This window comes from Stegodyphus dumicola, chromosome 12, assembly GCF_044657685.1.
Source record: "Stegodyphus dumicola isolate Sdum_Otavi_A_Nest chromosome 12, ASM4465768v1".
Lineage (NCBI taxonomy): Eukaryota > Metazoa > Arthropoda > Arachnida > Araneae > Eresidae > Stegodyphus > Stegodyphus dumicola.
The window spans coordinates 17,759,400-17,784,705 of NC_140779.1; the positions used below are offsets into that span (position 1 = coordinate 17,759,400).

The 25,306-nt window shown below is 35.8% G+C and overlaps 1 protein-coding gene across 1 annotated transcript in view; it reads right to left on the reverse strand.

Moving 5' to 3' along the window:
• Window positions 1–25,306, reverse strand: part of LOC118193513 (metabotropic glutamate receptor 3-like) — a 286,303-nt gene that overhangs the window by 69,799 nt on the left and 191,198 nt on the right. Inside the window, exons 5-6 of the mRNA XM_085827511.1 lie at window positions 17,031–17,224; window positions 8,947–9,229 (exon numbers count right to left, since the gene is read on the reverse strand). Coding sequence (XP_085683637.1) covers window positions 8,947–9,229; window positions 17,031–17,224 — 477 coding nt within the window. The remainder of the gene's footprint in view (window positions 1–8,946; window positions 9,230–17,030; window positions 17,225–25,306) is intronic.

A 25,306-nucleotide genomic window follows, 5' to 3' on the forward strand; every position in this document is an offset into this window, starting at 1 on the left:
ATTTCGTATCAAGGAACACGAATCCTATGTCCAAAAAGGCGAAATTAACCTCTTCGGTAGGTAATCATAATTGGGAGCATAACCATAATTTTGACTGTGAATCTGCAAAAATTATCCAAAAAACTTTTTTCATTGGTGAAGTATCCAGCGGCCGAGCGGTAAAGTCGCTGAACACTGGTAGTTCGGTCCGAGGTTCGAATACCGCGAACGGGCTGGCTGCATGGGCGTTTTCGTGGTTTTCCCCATGTGTAACGTGTATACGAGCCAGTTTCCCTTAGAAAGTCCTCCACGAAGGCATCCCTCCCCTTAGGCAGATAGCCCTCAAGGCTTTGCCATAATCACACACACACACACACATTGGTGAATTAGATTTTCTTGAAGCTTTTCACATTCACAAAGATTTAGCTTGTTTAATGACTTTAGTCCAATCTAATGCTTCCTACCACTTTTAAATTTCTATTAACTTAGCTTAATTTTCAATTTTCGTTACAAATTTTGCCGGCAGATGGCGCTACCTTCCTGTTTGCTTTATTGCAGTAGGGTATGAACACGACCATTACGACGCTGCTTTCCAGTCTTTGCGAATTTCTTTGCTCCTGATGAAGAGGGACCTTTTTGCCCTTGAAATCGATTGATTTTGGGGGGTTTAAATCTATGACAAATACAAGGTTGTTTCTTTAATAATTTTAACTATTACATTATCTTTTGAGTAAATTGTTTGAAAAAAAAATGAAGATACTATTTTCATTACAAAGATATGTTTAAATAATAGAGTGAAATGGTATATATTCAAACTGGCATCTTTTCTACTAACTAATCAAATCAGTATATCAAAATATTCTGCCTTTCTTTCACAAGTAAATCGTATGTTAGTGACAAGTGTGAAGTTCTACTGAGGGGAATTTAATTAAATTATGCAGAAAAAATTTTCTTTTTTTCATTTATTTGTTTGGCTTTCGAATGACAAACAAAATTAGTTGAGAGGTAATTAGCTCTAAGAGTTTTCTTTAGTAATTAAGCCTCTTTTCTCCGTTATAACCTTGACTATAAATATAGAAAGGCAGCTTTTCAAGTAGAATTTATTTACAATACTAACAATTCGTCTACAATTATATATGTGCCGCTTTAATGTTTATGTTGCTTTTTAAATCCTTCCACTAAAGTGGCATAAATTATTCCACGATTCTCTGCTTAACAGAAAACAACATCACATTTACAATACACAGTTTATTATTTTTATTCACAGATTTAAACTTTAGTTTTAAACTTTTACATCTTTCTGTTTTTAATTGCTTGCCACCCTGGGGGAGGGATGTAAAAATATCAAATAAATGAGCGTCAAAAATAATTATCATATTAGTAATGATAAAATAAATGCGATTAAATTGGATCTGTATAGTTACATGTAGTCTACTTTCGTTTTTTCTTCGTTCACACCAATTTCTGTAATTAGCAACTGATTTAAAAGAGAAGTACTTGCATGTTAACTTATCCAAGATATTTTCATTTCAGTGCAAAAATAATCGACATTTTTGAAAATCGGTTCAGAGAAATCGATTTTGAGAAATAATCGATTCAGCTTAAGTGGCTCTTAGATTACTCCAGGTTGGTTTCTTTTCTAAAATAGGCAGTTTTTAAGTAATCTGCAAACAGGTACGAAAATTACATATATTTTAAATGTGACGGTCACGACATTGCAAAAATGTCGTATTTTGATTTATCATCGAAATGACATTAATTTATGTTTGAGTTCGAATGCACATTTATGATTTTATTTCACTATCAATTAATCAACATCATGAGAATTTTAAACTTAATTGTACAGCAGAAGGCCTGCTGATACATGAAAAGGGAAATCGTAATATTGAATTAAAAGAAAATATTTTTTCAACAAGTTGTACCATGTTTCCTTAATTTTTTATGTTAAAGTTTTTAGTATCTTAATTTTTTATGTTAAAGTTTTTAGTATAACTAGGCAGATTTTGAAAGGCGTAGAATTTGAATAAAATTTTATAGACTACCAAGGAGGTTAGACATAAGTCTCTCTTCTTCAGAAACAAGAACAATTTTTACTGGGAAATTGATGGACGGAGTAAATTTAAGATTAAAGTTATGGCTATCACTAAAGAAATGCAATGAAAGAAAAAAGCTAAGAAAATAATATATAAGAATTTTGAAAGTATTGGTAAGAATTGAATTGGAATTACTGTCATCGATTAAGAAGGTAAATTTTGTGAATGGGAAAGACTTAAAATAAATTAATTAGATTTACGGATGATATTTTGGGGATAATTTTCACAGAAGCAAAGTCAAAATTGTGATCGAGTGACCAACTATGATCGGTTATCGAAGATTTCTTTATTTCTTCTTTTCGAAAAAAAAAAAAAAAGGTTCTTATTCTTTGGTATACAATAAAATTTTAATGCTTTTAGCTCAGCCAGTATGGTCAAATCCCATTGACAAAATACGCTATAAATTCTTCCCAAAATCAAAATCAGAAGTGAATTTTTTAAGAATCAAACAATGATTTTTATAGATAGATGAAAAAAACGCTTCGATTGTTAATGATACTTGGTCACTATCACTTTGACACTGGTTCTATAAAATTACTCATAAATCTTCTTTAAGCAGTTGACCGGATTTCTTTGAAGCCTTTGACACTCACAGAAATTAATTTTTTGTGGTTAATTCTAATTCTCCCATTCTTTACAGTTTTTATTCACAGATGGCACTACATTAATTTTCGCTTTGATGCGCTATTGATTTACGAATTTATATGACTGTTGCTTCTCCAAAATTTGTGAATTAATTTTGCTTCTAAACCAGAGAGACTTATATTTGATCTCTAAATTTCTTTTTAAATGGGCGTGTTTCTTTCCAGTTAATAAATATAGCTTTACACATCAGGAACATTAATTAAGATGCATCATTAGATCATTTAAAAATTAATAAATCTAAAGAAAGCTGAACGATTCTGTAACAGGTATTTAATATATAGCGTTAGAAACTTCTTTTATTAATTACAATAAATTTTTGTTAAAATTAACGGTTGGATGTACTTTACGTTAAAGGCATTTTAGCTTAGCCAGTTGAATATTCTATTAGAAGGCAGTTTTAATTTTTTTTAGTGTGTTTATTGTCTTTCATCTTCCAAAGGTATGGGCGTAAAATTCTGCATAGAAGGATGCCTTTTCGATTCATTACACACGAAATCCTCCGTCGGCTCTCGATGGATTCGATTTCAGATTGGATATATATTGAGAGAAAAATAGAGTAGAGGTATAAGGTTTAAAGGGTTATATTGGAAATATAATCAAGAAAAATATCGCTTATTCATTGCATTTAGAAGAATTTTAGGAATTTCAGAGCCAGAAGCGTTCGAATCGTCAAGCAGTTAAGGTCTAATTGACACGGAATGATAGCATAAAAATGTACGCTTTGCCATGGGAAACTACTGAGACCGGAAAACGAGCGAATTCCCATGGAAGGACATTCGTGAGCAGAATTAAGAGAATATGAACATTGTGTCGAGTTTCTGAAAAATTAATGAGAAAATTCTCTGAGTAAATCTGGTATGAATATAACATTTATAACTGCAAATTGATATACAATTAAAAAGTCGTTTTAAAGCCTGAGTAAAAACATTAAGGCCAGTAAAAATTTTGAGAAAATGGAAACATTTAAACTGAGGAATTAAAATACCATTTGATTGATAATTATTAAGCTTAAATAAAAGTAAAAAAAGTAGAAAAATTAATTTGAAAATATTTTATTATTAGAAAATATTACAGAACACACAGATGAATATTTGAGCCTGAGTAAAAACTTTAAGGCCAACATAGAAAATAGCATATAAGAAAAAATTACAAATTCTTAGAAGGTTGTGTAGGAGCCATTTCTTCGAATTGCTTCAAATATTCTTGTTTTCATGGATGAAACGAGTTTTTGACAAAGGGTGGGGTCGGTTTTATACCATTCATCTTCGATAGTAGATTTCAGCTCTGTTGTTGATGTAAAATGTCTCCCATTTGCATAAATGCTTCTTGCTAAGTCACCCCAAAGGTTCTCGATTGGGTTGAGGTCAGGTGATCTACCTGGCCATTTCACAGTTTCAACATTGTTGACTTGGAACCAATTTTTGTGCTGTTACTCGAATGGAAGGATGCATTGTCTTGCTGATATTTCCAATTTTCTCCAGCAAGACATTCAGCATTTGGCAAAAGATGATTTGTTAGGACATTTTGATATCCTTGTGAATTCATTCTAACTGAAACGAATGCAATTGAGCCCACACCATTGTAAGCAAAACAGCCCCAAGTCATGACAGACCCTCCACCTAATCGGCTTGGACCCTCCACCTAATCGGCTTGGAGAATATTTCTTTTTCATTTCTTATATCATGCCAGTAGAAATTCCAGGCATCTGGTCCATCCAAATTCCATTTTCTTTTTCTTTTTTTTTTTTTTTTTTTTTGTCAGAAAAAATAATTTCTATCCATTGGTTGTCCCAGGTCATGAATTTCTGGCCAAAGTTCAAACGCTCTATTTTGTGTGTCTGCAGTAACTGAGGCTTAGTCAATTTTTCTGTATAAATGAACATTCCAGACCTTCTAATTGTGCTATAAATCGTTTTTTGACAAACTTTTAAACCTGTTGTCGGAATCAGTTTCCTGGTTGAGTACTTTCCAGTAGATATAAGTTGGCAAACTCTTTTTTCATCACGCGAGCACAAAGCTTTAGATCTTCCCCCAGTATTCTCTTTACCATAATTGTCTTTCAATTAAAAAAAATTGTTGACTACAGTCTTTGATCTTCCTATCTTTATCGCAATAGCACGACTACTCATTCCTGTTGAAGACAAAGCTTCGATCTCTCCTCTTTCACGATCAGTTAACTTCTTACCATTCGCCATCTTTAGAAAGATCACCAATACTTCAAAAAGACGTACGAAAAAAATGAAAATTGCAGCTTTGTCACAAGCTGGTAGTGTCAATGGTAATTACACGATTATATTATATTTATTTTTAAAAAATGACTGGTGGCCTTAAAGTTTTTACTCAGCCAGAAATACTAACTTTGTAAATAACCACATGTTTCTCATAATTATGTATTTACAAATTATGTTTATAGCATTTATTTCTTATCAATGAACTTTAATAATTAATATTATTTGAACCCCTTTTATTTCATTTTATATTTTCTTAAAAATTTTTACTGGCCTTAAAGTTTTTACTCAGGCTGAATGTGCGCGGGATTATCAGTAAAGTGAAGTGCAGGAATGTCTAAAATCCAAGTTACGATATCGAACTGAAAATGAGTCTAATATGGGGTATGCTTCAAACACCACCTTAAACAGGTAACAGAATCTACACCAGGTAGAACGTACCAATTTCACATGTGTACTGAAACAGCTTATCAGTGCATTAAATGCAATAATTCATCAAAGTACATGTTAAAGTAGTGCACCCATGGACCGCTAAACTCTGAACATTGAACTTGGGCCAAATGGAACACTATGTACCTAATTACCGCAGTACAACATTCAATACATAATTCAAATATAGGTATCATAAAGCATATGCTATGCCAAAACCAACAAGCTTTATAATGCACATAACTTCTTACATTGTAAATAATCTGTAATAGTATGATAATGCTATGTCCTATGTGTTGAAATATGTTGTAACAGCATGTTGCGCTGTGTCCTATACGTTGTTAGTGCTATGTCCTATGTTTACTGTAATCAGGTCCCCTGTGGAAGGGGTGGTGCCAAAACCAACAAGGTCTAAAACGAACATAACTTCTTGCATTGTAAATAATCTGTAACAATATGTTAATGCTATGCCCTGTGTGTAGAAGTATGTTGTAACAGTATGACGTGCTATGTCTTATTTGTTGTTAGTACTGTGTCCTATGTATACCGTAATCAGGTCCCCTGTGGAAGGGGCGGTACGCTAGAGAGGTAGTGCATGAGGGCTATACCATTTTTGTCAATGGCGATGGCGTGGTACTTGTTCCTGTCCTGTCCTGTCTTCTCACAGCCAGACAAGTCACAAGGGACGGAGGACGTGGTCACTGTCCCTCTACCATAATATTTAATCAGTAAAGCACCACACCCACCGTTATCTGGAGCACTCCTGGATAGTAAAGGGGAGGCCATACGGGCTCTTCGCGCCGGACGCCTAAACCAAGGCGAAAATGCTCCCTGGGAATTTATTAATAATAAAGAAAGATTACAGTGCCATACAAAGGCTGAGGTATGCGACAAGATTATACAGTGCCATATCAGGGCTGAAATATGTAACTTGTGCGTCACTGAGACATAATAGTTGAAAATATGCAAACGAACTTGTTGACACTCACAGACAGACAGGACAGAACAGGAACAAATACAGAGGGGCACCATATCATCGCTATAAGTAAAAATGATATTACCCCGATGTTACTACCTTTCCGTATTTATTGCGTATGACACAAGGTTACATGCAATCATACAGATGTTATATATTTGGATATACAGCACTACATATTGTTACATTTGGTGATGGCAATGTTCATAGGTAGGTGAGATACAATAAAGTTCGTAATAATAAATACAATAAATAGATAGAATAAAGATACAATAACAGATACAATAAATAGACACAATAAATTTCGTAATGTCAATTTATCCATATAGCGCGAGTCAATACAGTGTGGTACACACAGTTCTTCGGGAACACAGTTCAGTAATAAACTTAGTAACTGAACCATAAGCCCAGATAGTTCATGTCAGTTCAATGCATCGTACTCGATTAGAATCAGCTCTCTTACACGGTATGAAAACTGAAGGCACGTTAGAAGTATGTGTTGGTCGGAGATGACAATGGCACTCTGAAATTATTGCAGAATGAGAGGATTGAAGGTTAAGGATGGCACATATTGACACTAGCCAGGCAGGTCGCGCAGCCACCAGCTATACTCACAGTAACATAAGTCGCGCAGCGTGACGGAATACTGGACATGAAGCAGTTGTCCAACTCCTGAAGAAGGGAAGTTTTTCGATGGCGAGATGGTTCTTGGAGGGCAACTGCGAGATGAAATTGTCCTACTAAGAGCATCCAGGACATGCTATATGGGGTCAAGGTAAGAAAATATGGCTAAGCAATGCATGCGGCGAATATCCTCACCTTCTATGTAATCATAAGCCAGTTGAGCCCTATGTGGACGAGCATTTACGTCCATTATAGGACACAAACTAAAATGTTTTACATAGGGAACCTTTTGGGAAGTTTAACGTAGGGCTCTACGATCTGTTCTCTATATCTCATAACAGCTAGGGAGCCTTTGGTAAACACATGCAGGGGTGTGTGGCCGTTCAAGATAATGCCTGCTCAAAACATTACACCTCACCGCCGTTCTGATCATATTCCCTGATGAGGGAGGGATGGTATGGTGTACCAATCTCTCTCCAGATACATGTACGCCGAGAATCCAGGCTGAATCTCGACTCATTTGTATAAAACCATGTGGCAAGTTTGGCTAAGGTGCACGCTGTCTCCACGATGCTAGACGCTCTGTCTTTTGTGCTGCAGTGAGCAGGACGCAAACAGATCTTCTGGGATACTACCCCACCTCAGGAAGTCATCAGGCAGCTGTAGACCGTGAAACTCGGATTCCATTGGGAGCATACTGCTCACATGAGAGCTGTGTAGCAGTCTTGAGTCCCCACGGTAAAAGTGCCAAGTAACCATCCCCATTCGTCGTTGTGGATCTTGGTTGATTTTCTCCAGGCCTTGCCGATATAGATCCAGTGTCCTAAAACAGTTTCCACAAATTGCTGACAGAACTGAGCGTTACACTGAGCTCACAATGGGCTACCTCCAACCTACCCACAATTCGCCATCTCATTCCATCATCTATATGTTCGTGCTACTCATTTTAAATGATATTTTATAAAATTTACCCAACTTTTGTAAGAAACATGGCAAATGTCATGAAGGCACGAGCACATAAATCGCCGAAACCCCTCGTGCGCTTATATCTGCTCCACAATCACAGTTCCGCAGACACGTATATGGACGTACGCTTATGTATTTTGGACGCTGAATATATGCATAGATCTTTAATTATTCAGAGGGACAACTGCTACCTTTGGTTCAATACGTTTCTTGAAAAAAGACATAATTTGAGTGTAAATAACATTATTTTTTATTCATTGAGACTCCTACCAAGGAGAGTGGATGATACGAGTGTGCAGGAATACGTTTTCGGAACGTGATATAACACACCGGGATGAATGAAATTGCCAAACGTTTGATAAAGCTTTACGGTCGTTTCTAATGTGAATCTCTAATATTCTAAAACGCAAATTCGAGATCTACCTACAGTACAACTTAGAGTGATAAAAAACAAAGACAACTGTATATGTAACAACTAATGAGTCGTATAAGTTTATACATTTTATGTTTGATATTCATTATAGTCATCGCAAATTTTTTTCTTGAAATGAAAGAAATTATTCCTTTTAGCACTGATGATTCTCCCTTTCATGACGCACTTTTATCATTTGAAATCGTCGCCCAGACGGTATAGTGGTTACGAGAGCCTACCTACGGTACCGAAAAACCCGGTTTCGAATGCCAGAGAAGACATGGATGTTTGAAAATGTATAGTGTCGTTGCAGATGGCGGCTCTCTAAATATGCGGCGAGTCGAAAGTCCTCCTGTGTGGATTGGTGGATTGGAGACCCCGGGATCGCCCTCGGAGTGCTCGCTCTCAAAATTGGGGGTGGAAAATAGGAGTCCAAACTCTCTTTGGCGTAGGCTCTGGCAACCGTTGTTCCATGTAATATTAACAATACAACAACAACATCATTTGAAATCAAAGTGAAAAAGGTTTCTGCTTCATAAATATTTTTTTGAACGATTCAACTCATTTAAAATTTGTATGAGCTATTAATACTCACTTGCACTTGAAGTATTCTTCCCAGAATTCAGGAAACCATGGATTTTCTACATTGTTTGCGGGAGTAAGTGATTTGAAATGTTCATCGAATCCAGTGAGTGGTCTTAGAAGGGACGAAACAGTAATGGCTCCCTCCACCACTTTTTCGTGACCTTCAACGACGTAATTGCGGCCACCCCAGGCTTCGCTGCCGATCCAAACGAAACGGTTGAAGGCATCCTTATTCCGTTTGGCTGCTGCCATCACATTCTTTGCCAACTGTTTATCAGCGAACAGAACCACGACTAAATAAAGAGATAATTAAAAGTTTATGAGTGCCATGAAAAACAGAAGGAAGCCATCCAAACGCGTTTCAATTAACATTGTAAAACCATTTTTCTTTCCTACAATTGCATGACATTTCTTCAATTTAATCAAATACTTTACCCTCTAATATTTATGTGCATTTAGTGTAACAGAATAAATAATTTTTGCAAATGTAAATTAGACAAAGGTACAAAGGTACGGGATGACCATTATAGTTTGCGGGTTTCTTTAAAGAGTACTGCAAATCTAATACGAAAATAAAATGAAAACGTTTTATGTAGAGATAAAATTACATTCATTTATTATAAATATAATATTATATTAGAATATACAATATATTCACCACTGGAATTAAAATATCCTTTTAATTAATAATGATAATGGAATGAATTATCACTACAAAGCTATAAAAAATTCACTACAAAGTGATGTAGTAAGTGATTGACTCCAATTTCTTAGTGTTTAGAATACAGACGTCACAGAAGAGTCTGAACAGTCTTGCTAAATGAAATCCACTGCGAAAGTTCACCATGTATAGTAAATATTTCAAATGTCTGTATATTTAATACCTTAAGCCGGTATAAGAGGAGGCAAAGTAGCGGAAGAGCTATTATGCGGCTTTGAAGAAGACCTTGTTACCATGGAATGTTACCAACCAATGTTACCTTGGAAAAATGTAATTAATTAACTAGTTCGAAGTTCTTTCTTTTTTTAGACAGGTAAGACATGAAAGGCAATATGTTCCAATAATTACACTATCCAATGGAATGCCTTGATCCTATGTCACCTTGCTCTGGAGAGATACAAGATCAGCCTTACTTATAATGCACACATTATTCCTGAGTTATATAACCTGAGAATGCCCTTTTAAACATGCATACATTCAGATAGAGGTTGAGAAGGAGTTTCAACCTCTATCTGAATTCAGATAGAGGTGAGTTCTTATCATTGCAACTGCAACCGTAGAGCAGTGAAAAGACCTTAACACTAAGCTCAACCCCCCCCGAAGTTCGATGCAGGAAAACCTGTGAAATGCTGGCTCGGATCTGAACGTACCTTGGCAGGCTCGGCCATAGAGACATAAAATCACGAGCCTGGCCGTTTCACTTGCCCAGGAGGAAGATACCTTGAGACGAAATTTCATTTGCCCAGTCTGGGTGGGTTGGAGTAAGACTGTAAGATCTGTCGCTTCTTTTCCACATAAACGGAACTAGATCCTACAAATGAACCCGGCGAATTCTCGTCGCACAGGCGTGATGTAAATACCAGCGCAGAAGAAGGGTGAAGATAATCCTTTATTAATTCAAAACTAAAAGAGGCACGATCTTCGTGCTTTACAATACCACCGACCACTTGCGGTGTAACTTAAACGTTAACATAAATCAATTCAAGTCCAAATAGAATAGCGCTGGATTAGCACGTTAAGTTACGGCTAGCTTAGGTTGACTCAACAAAACCTAACAGGCGTGAGGATTACCCGAAATGGCAAAGGGGCGTAATAGCGTAACAGAGAGATAAGCAACGAAACGTCCGTTGGCTAGCGAAAACACGCTCTGAGATTCATCCGTTTAAATACTCACTTTAAAATTACATCCTAGCAAGGAAATGCGAGGGGAATATGAAGATTTCAGGAAAGGTAACAAATATTTGAGCAATATGTTAATTTTAACTAAAGGAAACCAATCCTACAGGTGACAGGTGACGGAGGGCGGGGGGGCACCTGATGTCTAACAAAGGTAAGCAGGTATATGTCCCAAGCCCTCCACTATCTTGAACCGGCAGCTCCCGAGTCCCAGAGGGCCTGCCTCGGGACTCGGCTTCGCGGAGAAGCATTTGCTTCTCTGCCGTATGAACGAACATGGACCTGGATGATGTTACAACCAGCCCTACAAGAGAAGGCCGGCTTCAGGCTTCCCGCTTAGCACTGGCGAGTAGCATTTTCGATGATCAGTAAGATCTCCAGGCGTTCATGATCCCCGGCACTGTGATCCCAGGGAGATGGGAGTGCTGATCCCTTGCGTCCGGGGGGGTAACAGTGATTATAGAGATAATTAAAAGCTTGCCGTCTTGGACTGAGGCCCCAGGGATTGTAGCAACCATTGACCACTATCCTCTTGGGGAATTTCGACTGGCTACCCACCCCCTGCCTAATATGGGGCAATCTGAATTGTGTCTCAGTGTGTGTAGTGTTGAACAGAAGGAACACGTATAACAAACGTTATTATTATTAAGATTACGGTTGAAATGATAAGAACTCGAACTTATAACTTTCATGCACCATTACGCATTCGAACTACTATGAAATATGAGGTATACTAATGGATTATATTTTAACCTACTGCAATTATGTCTACAAATATTCTTCTGTAGTTTATATGTAGCATTCCGTGCTACAATAAACCTCAGCTTTGAGATAAATCCGCTAACGTAGTATTTGCAGAGACCTGCCGAAGTCTGGGAAGGTTTGTGAGGGAAAAGTCAATTAATTTCAGAAATTCAGAGTTAAGCGGATCTTGAATCTGCGTATAATGATCAAGCATCACTGCTAAAAACTCATACTTCAAATCTACTGAATTTGAGTAAAATCAAAGGCAGTACAATTTGCGCAGCTATTATCAAAATAATGATTACGGAGTTTTCGAGTCTTAACAACATACATTATTTGACTTTTCAATTTTCATTTAACCTTTTGAAGACGAGAAGGCCATTATAGTGGCCATAGAGTCCTCTCTTTGAAAAGACGGGGTTGTCCACTTTAGTGGCCATGTCATTTTCCCCCATTTTCCATGCTGAAAAGTGGAGTGAAATGTCAAATTTGACGTCCCGGGGGTTTTAACCACTTATCTCTTTCAAAGGTCTTCCTTTTGCGACATAGATGCACCCCTCTGAGAATCCATTAAACTACACACAAGAATCTTTGTTGCAAATAGGAGGTGATTTCTTAAAGGGGGGAAAGCATTCGGTTCAAGATTCCCCGTCCTTTGGTAGCTTTTACTGCTACCAAAGCCCCGGCCTCAAAAGGTTAAGTAGTCAAATGCAAAGTTTCTCTGTAAAATAATCAAATCAGTAAACTAAAAAAATTCTGCCTTTTTTAATGTTGGATCGATAAGGTTGTAAGACTTTCACTCTGTAAATCTCAGTTACTGTAGAAAGTGACGAAACTTAAGAACTAGATAGCGAATAATCGCTTAGGTTCGTGTGACAAGAAACAACGAGATGGAAGGGTAACTAACCCTTTTTTATTCCAATAAGATTTAACAAAACTCCGTCTTGGAGTGTACAATCGAAGCCGACACTTGGGCTTGAACTTAAGAGACTAAGAATTAAACTAAAACTAAGATTAACTAAAGAAATAAAGCCGAAACTATCAAGATTCTGGACTAGTTGGCCCCTTAACTCTATTTGACTATGAAGCTTAACAAGGGCCTGAGTACGGCCGAGCTTAATAATAACAGCTTTAAAAGAGACAGTGGCCAAAAGGCAGACGCGCGTAAATCAGAAACTCTGATTCTCTCTCCCTAAGACCAAAGAACTTCGCGGTTAAATACCGCTCTTCCTCATTATGTATTCAGAAGTGATCCTAAAACTACGTTCTGGCCGGAAGTAGTAAATTGAAGTTAAGAATTTGACAGGAAAGGAACTTAAAATTTAACTGTTAATAAAATTAACATAATCCTTACAAGGTCACTATATAAAACTTTCGTAGTAAATCGTTTTGTACATGCTACGGTAAGTATTTATTTCGATTTCTTTGCTTTTTTTTAAAGGAAAGATTAAATAAACACGTATGAAGAAAACTGGTGGCGTGAAACGTTTCCAAAGAACAACATTGTAAAGCACCAATCACAATACAAGAAATGAGAGAAGAAAAAAAACTTTGATCAGAATTTTAAGTTTTCAACGGAACAGACTTCTCAGACGATAACGCATTGCATGCAAGACATTATTATTGACGATAATGGCGAACGTAACATCACAGGAGGAACGTTTTATCGTATCTTTCAATTCCGCCAAATCTCGCGTATTTGATGTTACATCTTAGATTTCAGGCAATCGCAGAACTAGAAATCCATAGGAATGAGGTAAGGGGATCATAGGCTTCGGGGAACTGGCCACGAAACTTCAAAGTTACTGGAGATGACTACCTCAAAACTACTGTGACAGCACTTCCCGGATGCGCGTAAAAGAAGTTCCAAATCCTGGCTTCTATTCCAGTGCAGAATTAAGTTATTCAAAATTTGATGGCTCTAGGTAACATTGTTTTATCACAGTGCGAGAAACATACACACATTTATGCAGATTCTTCATTATTTAATTTCTTTAAATATAATACAGGGCGATAATAGAGTGGCAACAATTTGAAAAGGGAACCGGCATTTATAGTGAATCAACTCAAAATGCTAAAACGATATGAATATCCTTTCTGGGCTAACGCCCTTTGGAGTAATAATGTATAACATAAATAATAAACTATAAATATCATACTATATTATAAATAATAAAATAATAATAATTTCAATAAATTCGCATCAAACATTTTCTCTCTTTTTTTAATGGAAAAGAATTATTACTGTTTGCGAGGTCAGCATTGATTATAGAAGTAACAGAAAATTAAGCATTGTACCAGCAATTATTGCGACATGTGCAGTTCAACATAATGGCTAATTGCTCGATATGTTTAGTGACGCATTATTCCTTCAGGGCACAAAAGGTGGAGAAATACACCATCTGTGTCCTGAAGATTAATTCTAGTTAATTCTAACTATTAATTCTAATTATTAATTAAAGGGAATGAATAACATTCGAGATCTAAGATCGAAATACTATTCATTTGCCAGCAGAATGAATTTGCGTTAAAATAATATGCTGAATAACGGTTAGAGGAGGAGTTTAAGGGAAGAATAAACGTAATAATCATAAATTTGCAGGTTAAAATATATACCAAATTTCAAAAGTTTAAATATAGACTGCAGAAGTGCAAACGAAGAAAGAGAAACCCTTAGTAGTGTAAGATAAAGCGATAAGAATGAGAGGGAAAAAAATAAATTACCGATGCCATCTATTGATGATAAATGAAAACCGTTACGAAATATTTTCCTTAAAAATTAAGGGCGAAAACGGATTGGAATTGGGATCGTTAACTAGAATTGAAAGATTCTTACGGCTGTAAAATCTAATTCATCAACGGAAAATATTGTTCGAGTATTTTTGGCTGCAGAAAAATGGAAAATGTGATTTTCTGACCAACAGTGTTGGGTAACAAATGATTTATGCGACTCGTTTTTCCTAACAAATGCTCAATGTTCGTTAACGAGAAATTTTAAAGCTCCTTTAACTTAACGAATGAAAATTTAACCACATAGACAAGGAATCCGGCATATACCCGAGTAGTTCATATTCGAAATGGGACCCTTAAATATCGAAGGGCGGATTTTATGGGCAGAAGAGATAAATACTCGAATGCTGAACGTCTGACAAATATTTGCATTTTTTAGCTAATTGATGGAAAGAAAGGAAGGACAACAGAATTTTTATAATATCCTATAACGAGAGGATACATTTTATGTGCTGAGGTGAGAATTTTTTAACCGTTTGGTCAATAACGCTAGGTGAAAAGCCTCTGTCAACGGCAGCTGCTGCTAAATAATTTAGTTCTTCATCAAGAGCTGATTTGGAAGAACAAACTTGAAGGGCACGGAAAACGAAGGAATAATTTTGTTTATTCAATTGACATGATTTGATATGTGGAGGAAGGTAAACAAATGAAGATTTACAGTAAACATCAGTACTGAAGATGGACATGTTTCGTGTAAATAAGATGTCTAGAAAAGGAACAGAAGAGGGTGTCTCAAGTTCAAAAGTGATGTGAACAGGGTCTATGGAATTTATTATTGAATGAACTTTATTTAAACTATTTTTATTGCCGTTAAACAGGTATCGTCAAAGTAGCGGAAACACACGAAGAAGTCTGAAATTTCAAGTCATTTTGATTTATAATAACGCATATAGCTACCAGCAAGGGTAGGACTGAAACGGCATTCTATAGCTAATCCCTCAATTTGGTTGTAATACTTATTTTGGAAAACAAAATGTGTTTCAGACAGAGTTGTGTAAAGGATATGAACTCATCAATTTCGATACAGGAGAACTGAAATTCTCGAAGTTTCCTTTCTAAATATTGAAGTGCATCATCCAGTAGGACATTGTTGAAAAATTATTTTACACCAAAAGAAAACGTGAGGAAATTTCTAGGGAAAATGCTTTTTACTTTTATTATAAAGTCTATTGGCTAATCTTTGGAATATGGTAACGGGTAGTTTGCCGACATTTTGGTAAGGCGATAAAGGTTACTAGGTAGGACTTTAGCAATAATCTGAGAAGTACACAGTTCGAATCACAGATTATTTTGTCTCAGAGAAATGAGAGATCATGAGACATGTCATGTGACATTTTCCGAAAAATTCCGATCGTGAGTTTAGCTAATAAGCACTTAGAAACAATTTCGCTGCTAAAGTGCAGAATCGCCCACTTATTTGTTTGGCCCTTTTTAACAAGAGTAAGAAGAATTGGATTTTTGTCAATTTTCTTTGACTTTTTAAGTGAAAATAAGTCGATGTGTACATGGATAAAGTCAAGAGTGTGCGCAATGCCATTTTTGTGCAATTCTGAGATTTTTTTTTAAGTGAAAATAGGTCGACGTGTACACGGATACCGCGTATGTGCAATTCTTAACAAGGCGCGAAGCAGTGGGCGATTCTGCACTTTCTCCCTATTTCGCACCTAATCTTCGTCATGATTAAGCACTTTTGTTCCATAAAAGTTCTAGCATAAGCGTAATTCGGCTAGCAAATTGTTGGAAAAAATGTTGAATTAAAAAAAAATGCCTTTACTTCGTGAAAACAAAATGGCGTCAAAAAAAAAAAAAAAAAAAAAACTAGCAGGTTGCTGTAGCAGGGTTGGTCGCCAAATTTTCGCCAAGTTACCATAATTCGAAGATTCACCGGTCTATTGTATTTCTTTATGGTGTAATTGTTATTAACTAACAAAATTGAAAATATAAAAACTAAATTTTAGCTAACAGATACAAGGCATTGCCTAAATTTGATATGATAAGGCGGAATGGCATAGCACTTTTATGAATTTTGGGTTGAGCATTATAATCTGGTGCAATTTGCAACGGTAAGTGATTTTTTAGGTGGGTGAAGAATTCGGAAGGATTTAATCACAGTTTTTATTTTTGAAAGGTGCGAAGGTGAACGGACTTTAGACTTCAGATTATATGAACTTTCGTTTGAAGGTTTAGATATACCGTCACTGTAAATGTTTTTGTCCATGACGACTATCTAGCCACCTTTGTCTGCATTTGAAATGATAATGTTTGGGTTAGAATAAATTTCGCACGGTGTAAGATTTTTCTCTCGCAATTAGATTATATCTCAAAGGTCTGCTGCTAAATTTCACATTTATAGGAGCTAAGATGCCGAATCATTTCTTTCTCCTTCGTTATTTGCACTTCTGCAGCTGAAGAAGTTTGTTCTATGTTTAAAACTTCAAAACTACCCTTCAAATTTTTGCAATTTATGAATATGACTCTGATGCTTGTTGCTTTAACACCACCAGTCAGCAGAATAAATAAATATTAGCATTCAATAGTTAAAATGGGTGATGTGGTTAATAAGTAACTTGTGAGAATTTGCATATTGTGCTAACACTTAGCGGTGCCTCGTTTGCTCGTTGATAATTAATATGCAGCACTTCAGGCAAAGTGAGAAAAAGTACCTCTGGCATTTGTCTTATGCATGAGGTTCTTAATGACAGTGTTGTAGTCTTCGTCAGTGAAATGGTCAACATTGATACTCTGCGGACTAGAAAAACATATTTCCTCAGGAGCCAGCTCTTGAAGTTTCTCAAATCCTTTGTTACCGTAATCTGTATCCGAGTAAATGACGGAGACATAATTCCAGTGAAAAGCCCTGAAAGGAATAAAATGTTTAATTAGAAACAAAATAAAGCTAGAAGCTTTGTATAGTTTACTTATTAGTTAAAAATATAATGAGGAATTATTCTTCGATAGCTAATTCTACTAATGGTATCATGAATCTAAATCAAGGATACCTTTAATTTTATATAAATAATATAAAATGCATGATGCTACGTTTAACGAAGTTATAAGATATTTCTCCCGCCTTTCTTAGCATGCCTTCGTGGTGTAGTGGTCAGCACACTCTGTTAAATATTAAACTCAAAATCCATTGTTAAATAAGTTTCTACTTGCCGTGAAAGGTTTCTACTTCCTCTTAGGGAGGAAACTAAACTCTTAAGAATTTTTGCTAATTACCAAACTTTTAGTGATCGTATAGTGAAACGGTAAAGCATTTTGCGTTGTGAAAAAATGCATCCCGGGACCGCGCCGTGAGAGGATCGAAAACATAAGAAAAACATATACAAGATATATAGAAAAAACATATTAAATATATAAAGAAAACATACTGTAATAGGTTTCCAGATTAAATATCAGTTTATTCAATTTCATCACAAAAAAATAAAATCTTATCCTCATCAGAGAGTCTAAGGGGAATTCTTCAATTTGTCATTTACTTTTTTTTACATTTAAATTCATATAAAAAAACCTTAAGGTTTGTCTAGGTAATTTAAAAGCGGAAAGGGAAACAATTGAAGGCCTGAGAATTAATTTAAGATTCGACGTTGTTTTTAACTTACTTAAAGTTCAAACACAAAAATAATGACTTATCTCTTAAAGACGTCTTGAAGTGGAGGACTCGTATCCTAATAAGCGTGGACGTCGGCGGGGCTCATCTTTACGGTCACAAAATGGAAGTTTCAGAAGACATCGTCCTGTCCAGGCACTATTTGCTAAAACACACACGCAGGTAACCGGTTTTCATAATGACGATGCTATTTTTAAGTCTGGAAAACAGAAAACAGGAGCACTGCTGCCCAGCACAGCTATCCGCTTGGTCTTGAAAGTCTTAAGTCAACACGCAGGTAACTGGTTTTCATAATGAAGACGTTATTTTACCTCTGTAAAACAGAAACAGGAGCACTGCTGCCCAGCACGGCTATCCGCTTGGTCTTGAAAGCCTTAAGTCAACACGCAGGTAACTGGTTCAAATTTCCCTTTTTACCAGAATGCGGCAAGGGAGCATGTTTGCAGCTCCCGGCCAGAAACGTTTTTCTATAGGCAATTACGGCTCGCCTGTTCTTGCTCATCCCAAGAGCAAGTTTCACGAGTAACGTCCAAAGTCAGTCTAGCCAGCCAGAGAGTGAGTAAGTCCTTCCAACTCGAATTTCCTTCGTCTCCTTCACAAAACGCGAGCTCCCACTATGGCTTCACTTATCGCCCTCTTAATTATGGCAAAATTTGCTTTTTCAACCCCTGAATGCGGAAATAAGGGTGATCGCGCATGCACGCCCTTCTTCACTTAGCCAACAACCGGACCCTCAATCGCCAAAAACCTGAATGACTTACATTGAAAGACAAGTAGCAACCTTTGACCTTTTTGTCACGTACTTCCTCTCTTAAGGTCAACTACACAATGAAAATCCTTCTAGAACATTCTAAAGGACAAGGCGCGCGAAATCATGACTTGGCAAAAAATTGCTTCCCTTTCCCTGCTTCTTTCACAATGAATCAAAGCTTGTACAAAATTTGAATAATATTCTTTTAAACTAAATAATATTCCCAGAAGCATCTGTTTTTCCCCAAAATTAAAGCATTAAAGTAAATAATTCAGAATCAAATAAAATTAAAATTTCCATAAATCAGAAAATCATTCACCTAGTTTTTATAACGCTATCAGACAAATTCTCTACACAACAACTCGGCTCGTATTCGAGAGGTCCGAGATTCGAGTTCCGGCAAGGGTATTGCTTATTTTTTCAATTTTCTGCTTCAAAAACAAAACCTAAAAAATCTACAGTAAGGCCCGAAGTAAAAGGTGGTGAATGATGATTTTTCACCACCAGGATTTGGCGACTGGGTGCCCTAAACTCCAGTCGCTCTTTCAAAGAGGGAGTATATAAGGCATTTCTCTAGCCTTCTTAGCATGCCTTCCTGGTGTAGTGGTCAGCACACTCGGCGCGTATTCGAGAGGTCCGTGGTTCGAGTCCAAGCTAAGGGAATTGCTTACTTTTCACTTCTACTGCTTCAAACAAACAAAAAAAAAAAAAAAAAAAAAAAAAAAAAACTAATGTGTACAAAGTAAACACAGCAAGTTTTTGATATTGCTCCCAGACACAATAATACCAAATATCTGCTTTTTTACTTCAAATATCTAAGCGAATATTCTTTTCAACCCTTATTCACAGTTTCTTCAGATTATACCGGTGTTCAGATTTTGAAGAAAAAAATTCCTTTTAGACTTTTTTTTCAGCTTTATGATTAAAGCAAATAAAGAGATCATTCTGCTGTTGTAACTTGCAAGGAATGTAAGATTGTGGCTATCGCTGGCAAGAGTCTTGAACACCATACAGGGGACAGACGACTTTGCTCAACCTCCTCCCCCCCCAGTTTCGATGGAGAGCATCCTGGGGGGGGTACCGGTCTAAGGATCTTTCACCACATCTTCCCCTACTAACCTTTCGCTAGGACTCTCGGTCCGCCGTGTATATAGAGTGCCCCCATGCCGCACATACACGCATGCCTTCTCCAGAATTCGAATCCGGGCCCTTCGGTTAGGCAGTCAGAGTCATTAACTCCTATGCTGGTTGGGCGGCAGGCATCTGAAAGTGGACTGAGAAATGTTTCTGCCCGCTGTCAAGACACTACTTAGAAAATCGGCTACTTACTTCTTTACTCTGGAGAAAAATGTTTTGTGTTCTCTAGTCTCTTGTCTCAGTCAGCGTCGTTAACTACTCTAACAGTTCGGCTGCAAAGAATATTCTACAGTATTGTAGCCAAATCTGTAACCCTCAGATACTCACTCGGCTTAATTATCAGGATGATTATGACACATTAATTTACTATAATTTTATGAGGTGTTTTTCTCTTCTTCTTGCCTTCGTGGTGTAATGGTCAGCACACTCGGCGCGTATTCGAGAGGTCCGTAGTTCGAGTCCCGACGAGGACATTGCTCATTTTTCATCTCTTCTGCTTCCAAAAAACCTTTTGTCTCCCAACTTAATTTTTACAACTGTTCTCTGTGGCAAAGTCCATGAGTACAGGCAAAGTCCATAAGTGCAGTTAAAGCACCACAGTTAGATTCATGACAAAGAAATGAGTTAATCGCTGGATTTTATCCCTCCTCCCGCTTCGCGTAAAGTGGCTAATGAAAGTATCTAAGCCCTCCCCTGCTTCACGTAAAGTATCTAAACTAAAACATATGTTACCCTGAAAGACCGAAATTGGAGAACGTCGACTTTCACCGGAGAATGTCAACATTCACCAAATATGTCAGTGAAAGACCGAATATTTCACTACATTCTTGTATATTCGGACCCTCACCGGTGTATGTCGACAATCAGTGCCATAATACTTTAAGTTGTTGCAATAAATAAGATTTGAATCACATAATTTAGAAAGTTTTCTAATACTGTTATTTTATTTTCTCATTCAGAACGTACTGCATAATTAAGTACGTTTTTAACTTCTATTATTTTCCTTTCTCATTTTGAATGTATTGTGTGTTTTAGGTTATCATGTTCTTAAGGGGACTCATACACCTTAAAACCCATAAGATGTTTGAATAGGTGACTGTGGCAAGAATTGGGATAACTTATTTATTTTAAAAGCAATTACTACCAACTTTTTACAGCTGATTACATAATATAGCAGCTTTCTGAAATAGTAATCGGAAAGTTTGTGTTGCCACAAATATTTTTATAATTTAATCCGCTTTGTGACAACATTTTTCGTCATGTTTTCAACTTGCGCGCACAGTTTAAAACATTCTGTTTCATAATTTAATTCCATATTTAATATATAGCTTTTATAACATCTGGAAACTACTGTGAACCTAAAATTCTAAAAATTTCAGGTTAAATTTTTATTTTATTTGGAGTTGAGTTTATAAAATATATTTTATTAAAAAAATTTGTAATGTTTTCGTCCATAAAATTTTTCAGTATTAAAATATTCATCAGATTGTTGGTTCAGTTAGAAAATAGTGCCCATATAAAGAATTCCATCAAATTTTAAGTATGTACCATTAGCCATTTTTAAAATATCATGCGCACAAGGTGGAAACACGGCGAAATATTTTGTCACAAAGCGGATTAAATTACAAAAATATTTCTGGCAGCACAAACTTTCTGGCTACTAGTTTCCAAAGCAGCTATATTATGTAGTCAGCTGTAAAATGTTGGAAGTAATTGCTTTTAAAATAAATAAAATATCCCAATTCTTGCAACAGTCACATATTCGAAGATGATGAGAGGTTTAAGGTGTATGAGTCCCCTTAAGTTCTTATTTCAAGTCTCAAGTGCGTTTATTCGCGACTGAATTACGGAGAAGAAAATATAATATTCTTATATGTTCAACATTCATCATCAGTACATGGTGAATGTCGACATTGACCAGTGTAAGTCAGAAATAAGAGTATTTGGAAAATATTTCGGACATACACCAAGAGACTATGTGAATGTTGACATTCACCGGTGAATGTCGACATTCTCCAGATTTCGGTGTTTCACCGTAACATATAAATTAAATATACAATAATTAAATATTTCGTATATTTTGACAAAAAAATTATGAATTAGAAGATAGGATTCGCAATTTAATTTACTTCTGATAATCATGTTTTATTCAGATATTTTCAATCTATTCCTGAACAGGTATTTTTTTTAAATAGCATTTAATCAACAACAAGATTTTCTATCTTACGAATGCTTTGAAATGCTTTTAATTGAGTTTTATTAAAACATTCTTGCCGTTCGCATTTCATATGTTGTATCCAAAATGTTCACAAATATGATTAAAAAGATAATTAAAGAGTTGAAATAATTTAAAAAGTAATTAAGAAATATGCTTATCATAGAAATTTAGATTGTAGGAAGCAGAACATGATTATGCTCGTGGGATCTGATGCTGGAAAAATTTTTGTCCCTAAGCCGCCGTGGATGTTTGCAGATTGTGTTTACTTAAACATAATTAATATTGTAATAAAACATTATAGACTCTGAAATGGATTCACAACTCCTATTCAGTATTTAAATGTTTTTCAATAAACGGATGTAATATTACGTTAGTACTAATGATTGACAAGGTTTTCGATTTGATTACTGATGAAAAAATCTGATGTGTACACCACATGACTTCCTTGTACGTAATATTAAATTATACGCATTTTTCTTGCATTTTATTTAAACTTATTAGATTGAATTAAACCTACTTCGCCTACAGTGCATAAACCACAATAGAATAAATGCATTCTTAAATATTCACTTTGTTTACCATAGCGACACTCTGGCGCTAGGTTTACTTAACAGTATTATATTTCGTTCATATTATAACTCAGAATGCACAAAATGTATATCATTTAAAGAATTATATAATCGTTGCCACATGTTCCATTCAAATACTATAATAAAGCTAGAACTATGTATAAAAGAAATTAAGCAAACAAAACAAAAAAGAAACACTTTTTCACAGACGATTGAGTATTTCTCATTCAATTAATTCAGTTCTCACATCGCGACAAGACAAAAATACATAAAAACTCAAAATATATGTATTAAAAATTACGAAGTAAATCTTAAACGCTTATTTCCTTGAAAAAAAATTAAGAAAGGATTAAGCATGATTTAATTGGCAATAATAAATGAATGCGTTATCTTTGTTGTTGCGAAGCTAAGTTTCTCTAGATTGGCAACAAATCCACTAGTCTCCTGTTTCAAATGTAAGCATCAATGGCCGCCATCAAATTAGGCTTAGCGGCACTTAAACAATTTTAAAATTGTTGATAATTCCAAAAATATTGCATACAGATTTATTAAATGTATAAAACCCTTAACCGGAAGATAAAAACAACATAATTCAATCATTTTTAAAGCAAAAAATGTACAATTTACATACATATAAGAGTAAAGAAACTGAGATCACTGTGTCCGGTAACAGAGTGGATATATATATATATATATATTTATATACGTTTGGTGCGGCCGATTGCAACCAAAATACGAGGTGCACATCTACATGATATAGCAGTCCTATATACAAAATTTCAACGTTCTGAAGTTACTCGTTCTTGAGTTATGCGAGATACGTACGTACGCACGTACGTACATACGTTCGTACAGACGCCACGAAAAATTCTCTTCAGAATTCATTTTAAAGCAGTTTTTTAGTTTTTTTGGAGAAAAGGAGTCTTTTATTCTGTCCTTAGGTACAGATATCACGCAAAAACATCGTTAAATTGCATTCGAAAGCGGTCAAAGTGGATATTTTCGTTGAAATATGCTGCCTGAAGCTTTTCGCGATTACAATACTTCCTTTTTACTTCGTACAAGGAAGTAAAAAACGACTTCAGTTGAATTTTTACTAGTACACTGTATATAGTACACTGAGGAGGGGACGCTCTATATCTCCCGTTCTACTGAGCTGACTGACAAAATTCAAATTGCGTTTTTCATGTCTCGAAAGCGCGACTTAAGATATATATTAGATTTATATATAGCATTGTTCTAATATAGGTATTTTGACTCAAAATCGAAATTTTTTTAAAAGACATGCCAATGTTTTTCTATATTTCGATTCTACGACTAAAAGTACACCTAAATATTAAACTTTGTAAAATTTGGCGCAATATTTACGGAGAAATTCAAAGATATGTCTTGGCGCATTTTTTCAGTTTGCGCCAAGCAAGTATGGCGAACTTCTTAATTTATAGTAACCTATTTTCCTTTCTTTATTTTAATTGTACACGATCGGGAAAAAGTCATGGTTCATACATTCAAATAATTTTAACAAAATCCATAAAATACATTTGGCGTTATTATCGCTCAAAAAAAGATGCCAAATTTCAAAAGGCGCCAGTAAGTAAATTCCTGTATATCTCAGAAAGTTTTGAGTAAAAAAATTATTTTTTGCAGTTGTGCCTAGAAATACATCTTCTTTAATATTATGTTAAAAATTTTATAGGTTTATAATACAAAAATGTTTTCGAAAAATTTACAAAAAATATTTAAAAATACAACTTTCAAAAATATATCATAAAATGTTAGAAAATTTTAGTTGGAATGAACTAAATTTCGGAATTTAAAAGGAATAATCAAATAAGTTTAATAAAAAAAAAGACATTTTAATAAATATATACCAAAATCAATTAACATGGAGGGGCTAAAATTTTGACAGCTAATTTTTTAAAAACTCCTCGTGTGATTTTTACAAAACTTGGCAATCTGGCATAATTTGAGTCAGAAACAAAATATGGAAAAAACATTGGTACATTATTTCAGAAAAAGTCCGATTTTGTGTCAAAATACCTATGATAGAACAATACTCTCTCTCTCTATATATATATATATACACTGACTACCAATAAGTATTTGGACACCTGTGATAGAAAAGAAAAAGTAACTTTATACAAAATCAATAGTTGCTAGAGTCTCCACGAGAGGTATTTACAGCGTGGACTCTCCGGGGCATACTTTCCACAAGTCTTTGTACGACAGCTAGTGGTATTTTCATCCACTCGGCTTGGAGAAGACATAGAAGTTCCTTCACCGATTTTGCACGGGCAGTGCACCCCTGAATTCGGTGATGCAACTCGTCCCAGAGGTTCTCGATAGTGTTCAGGTCTGGATTCTGGGCAGGCCGGTCCATTCGATGAACTCCATTGGCATCATACCAAGCCTTGGTTAACGTCGAAACATGACAACTGGCATTGTCGTCCTGAAAGTAACAGGGGTCCAACCCGTAACGTAGGAAGCACATTGTCATCCAAAATAGTGCGGTAGGCATCGGAGTTGAGCTTACCATGAATGAGGACCAAGGGTCCCATCCCATACCAGGAGAAACACCCCCAGACCATAATGCCACCTCTGCGGAACTTGACTGTTGGCACAATGCATTCTGGCAGGAGACGTTCTCCAGG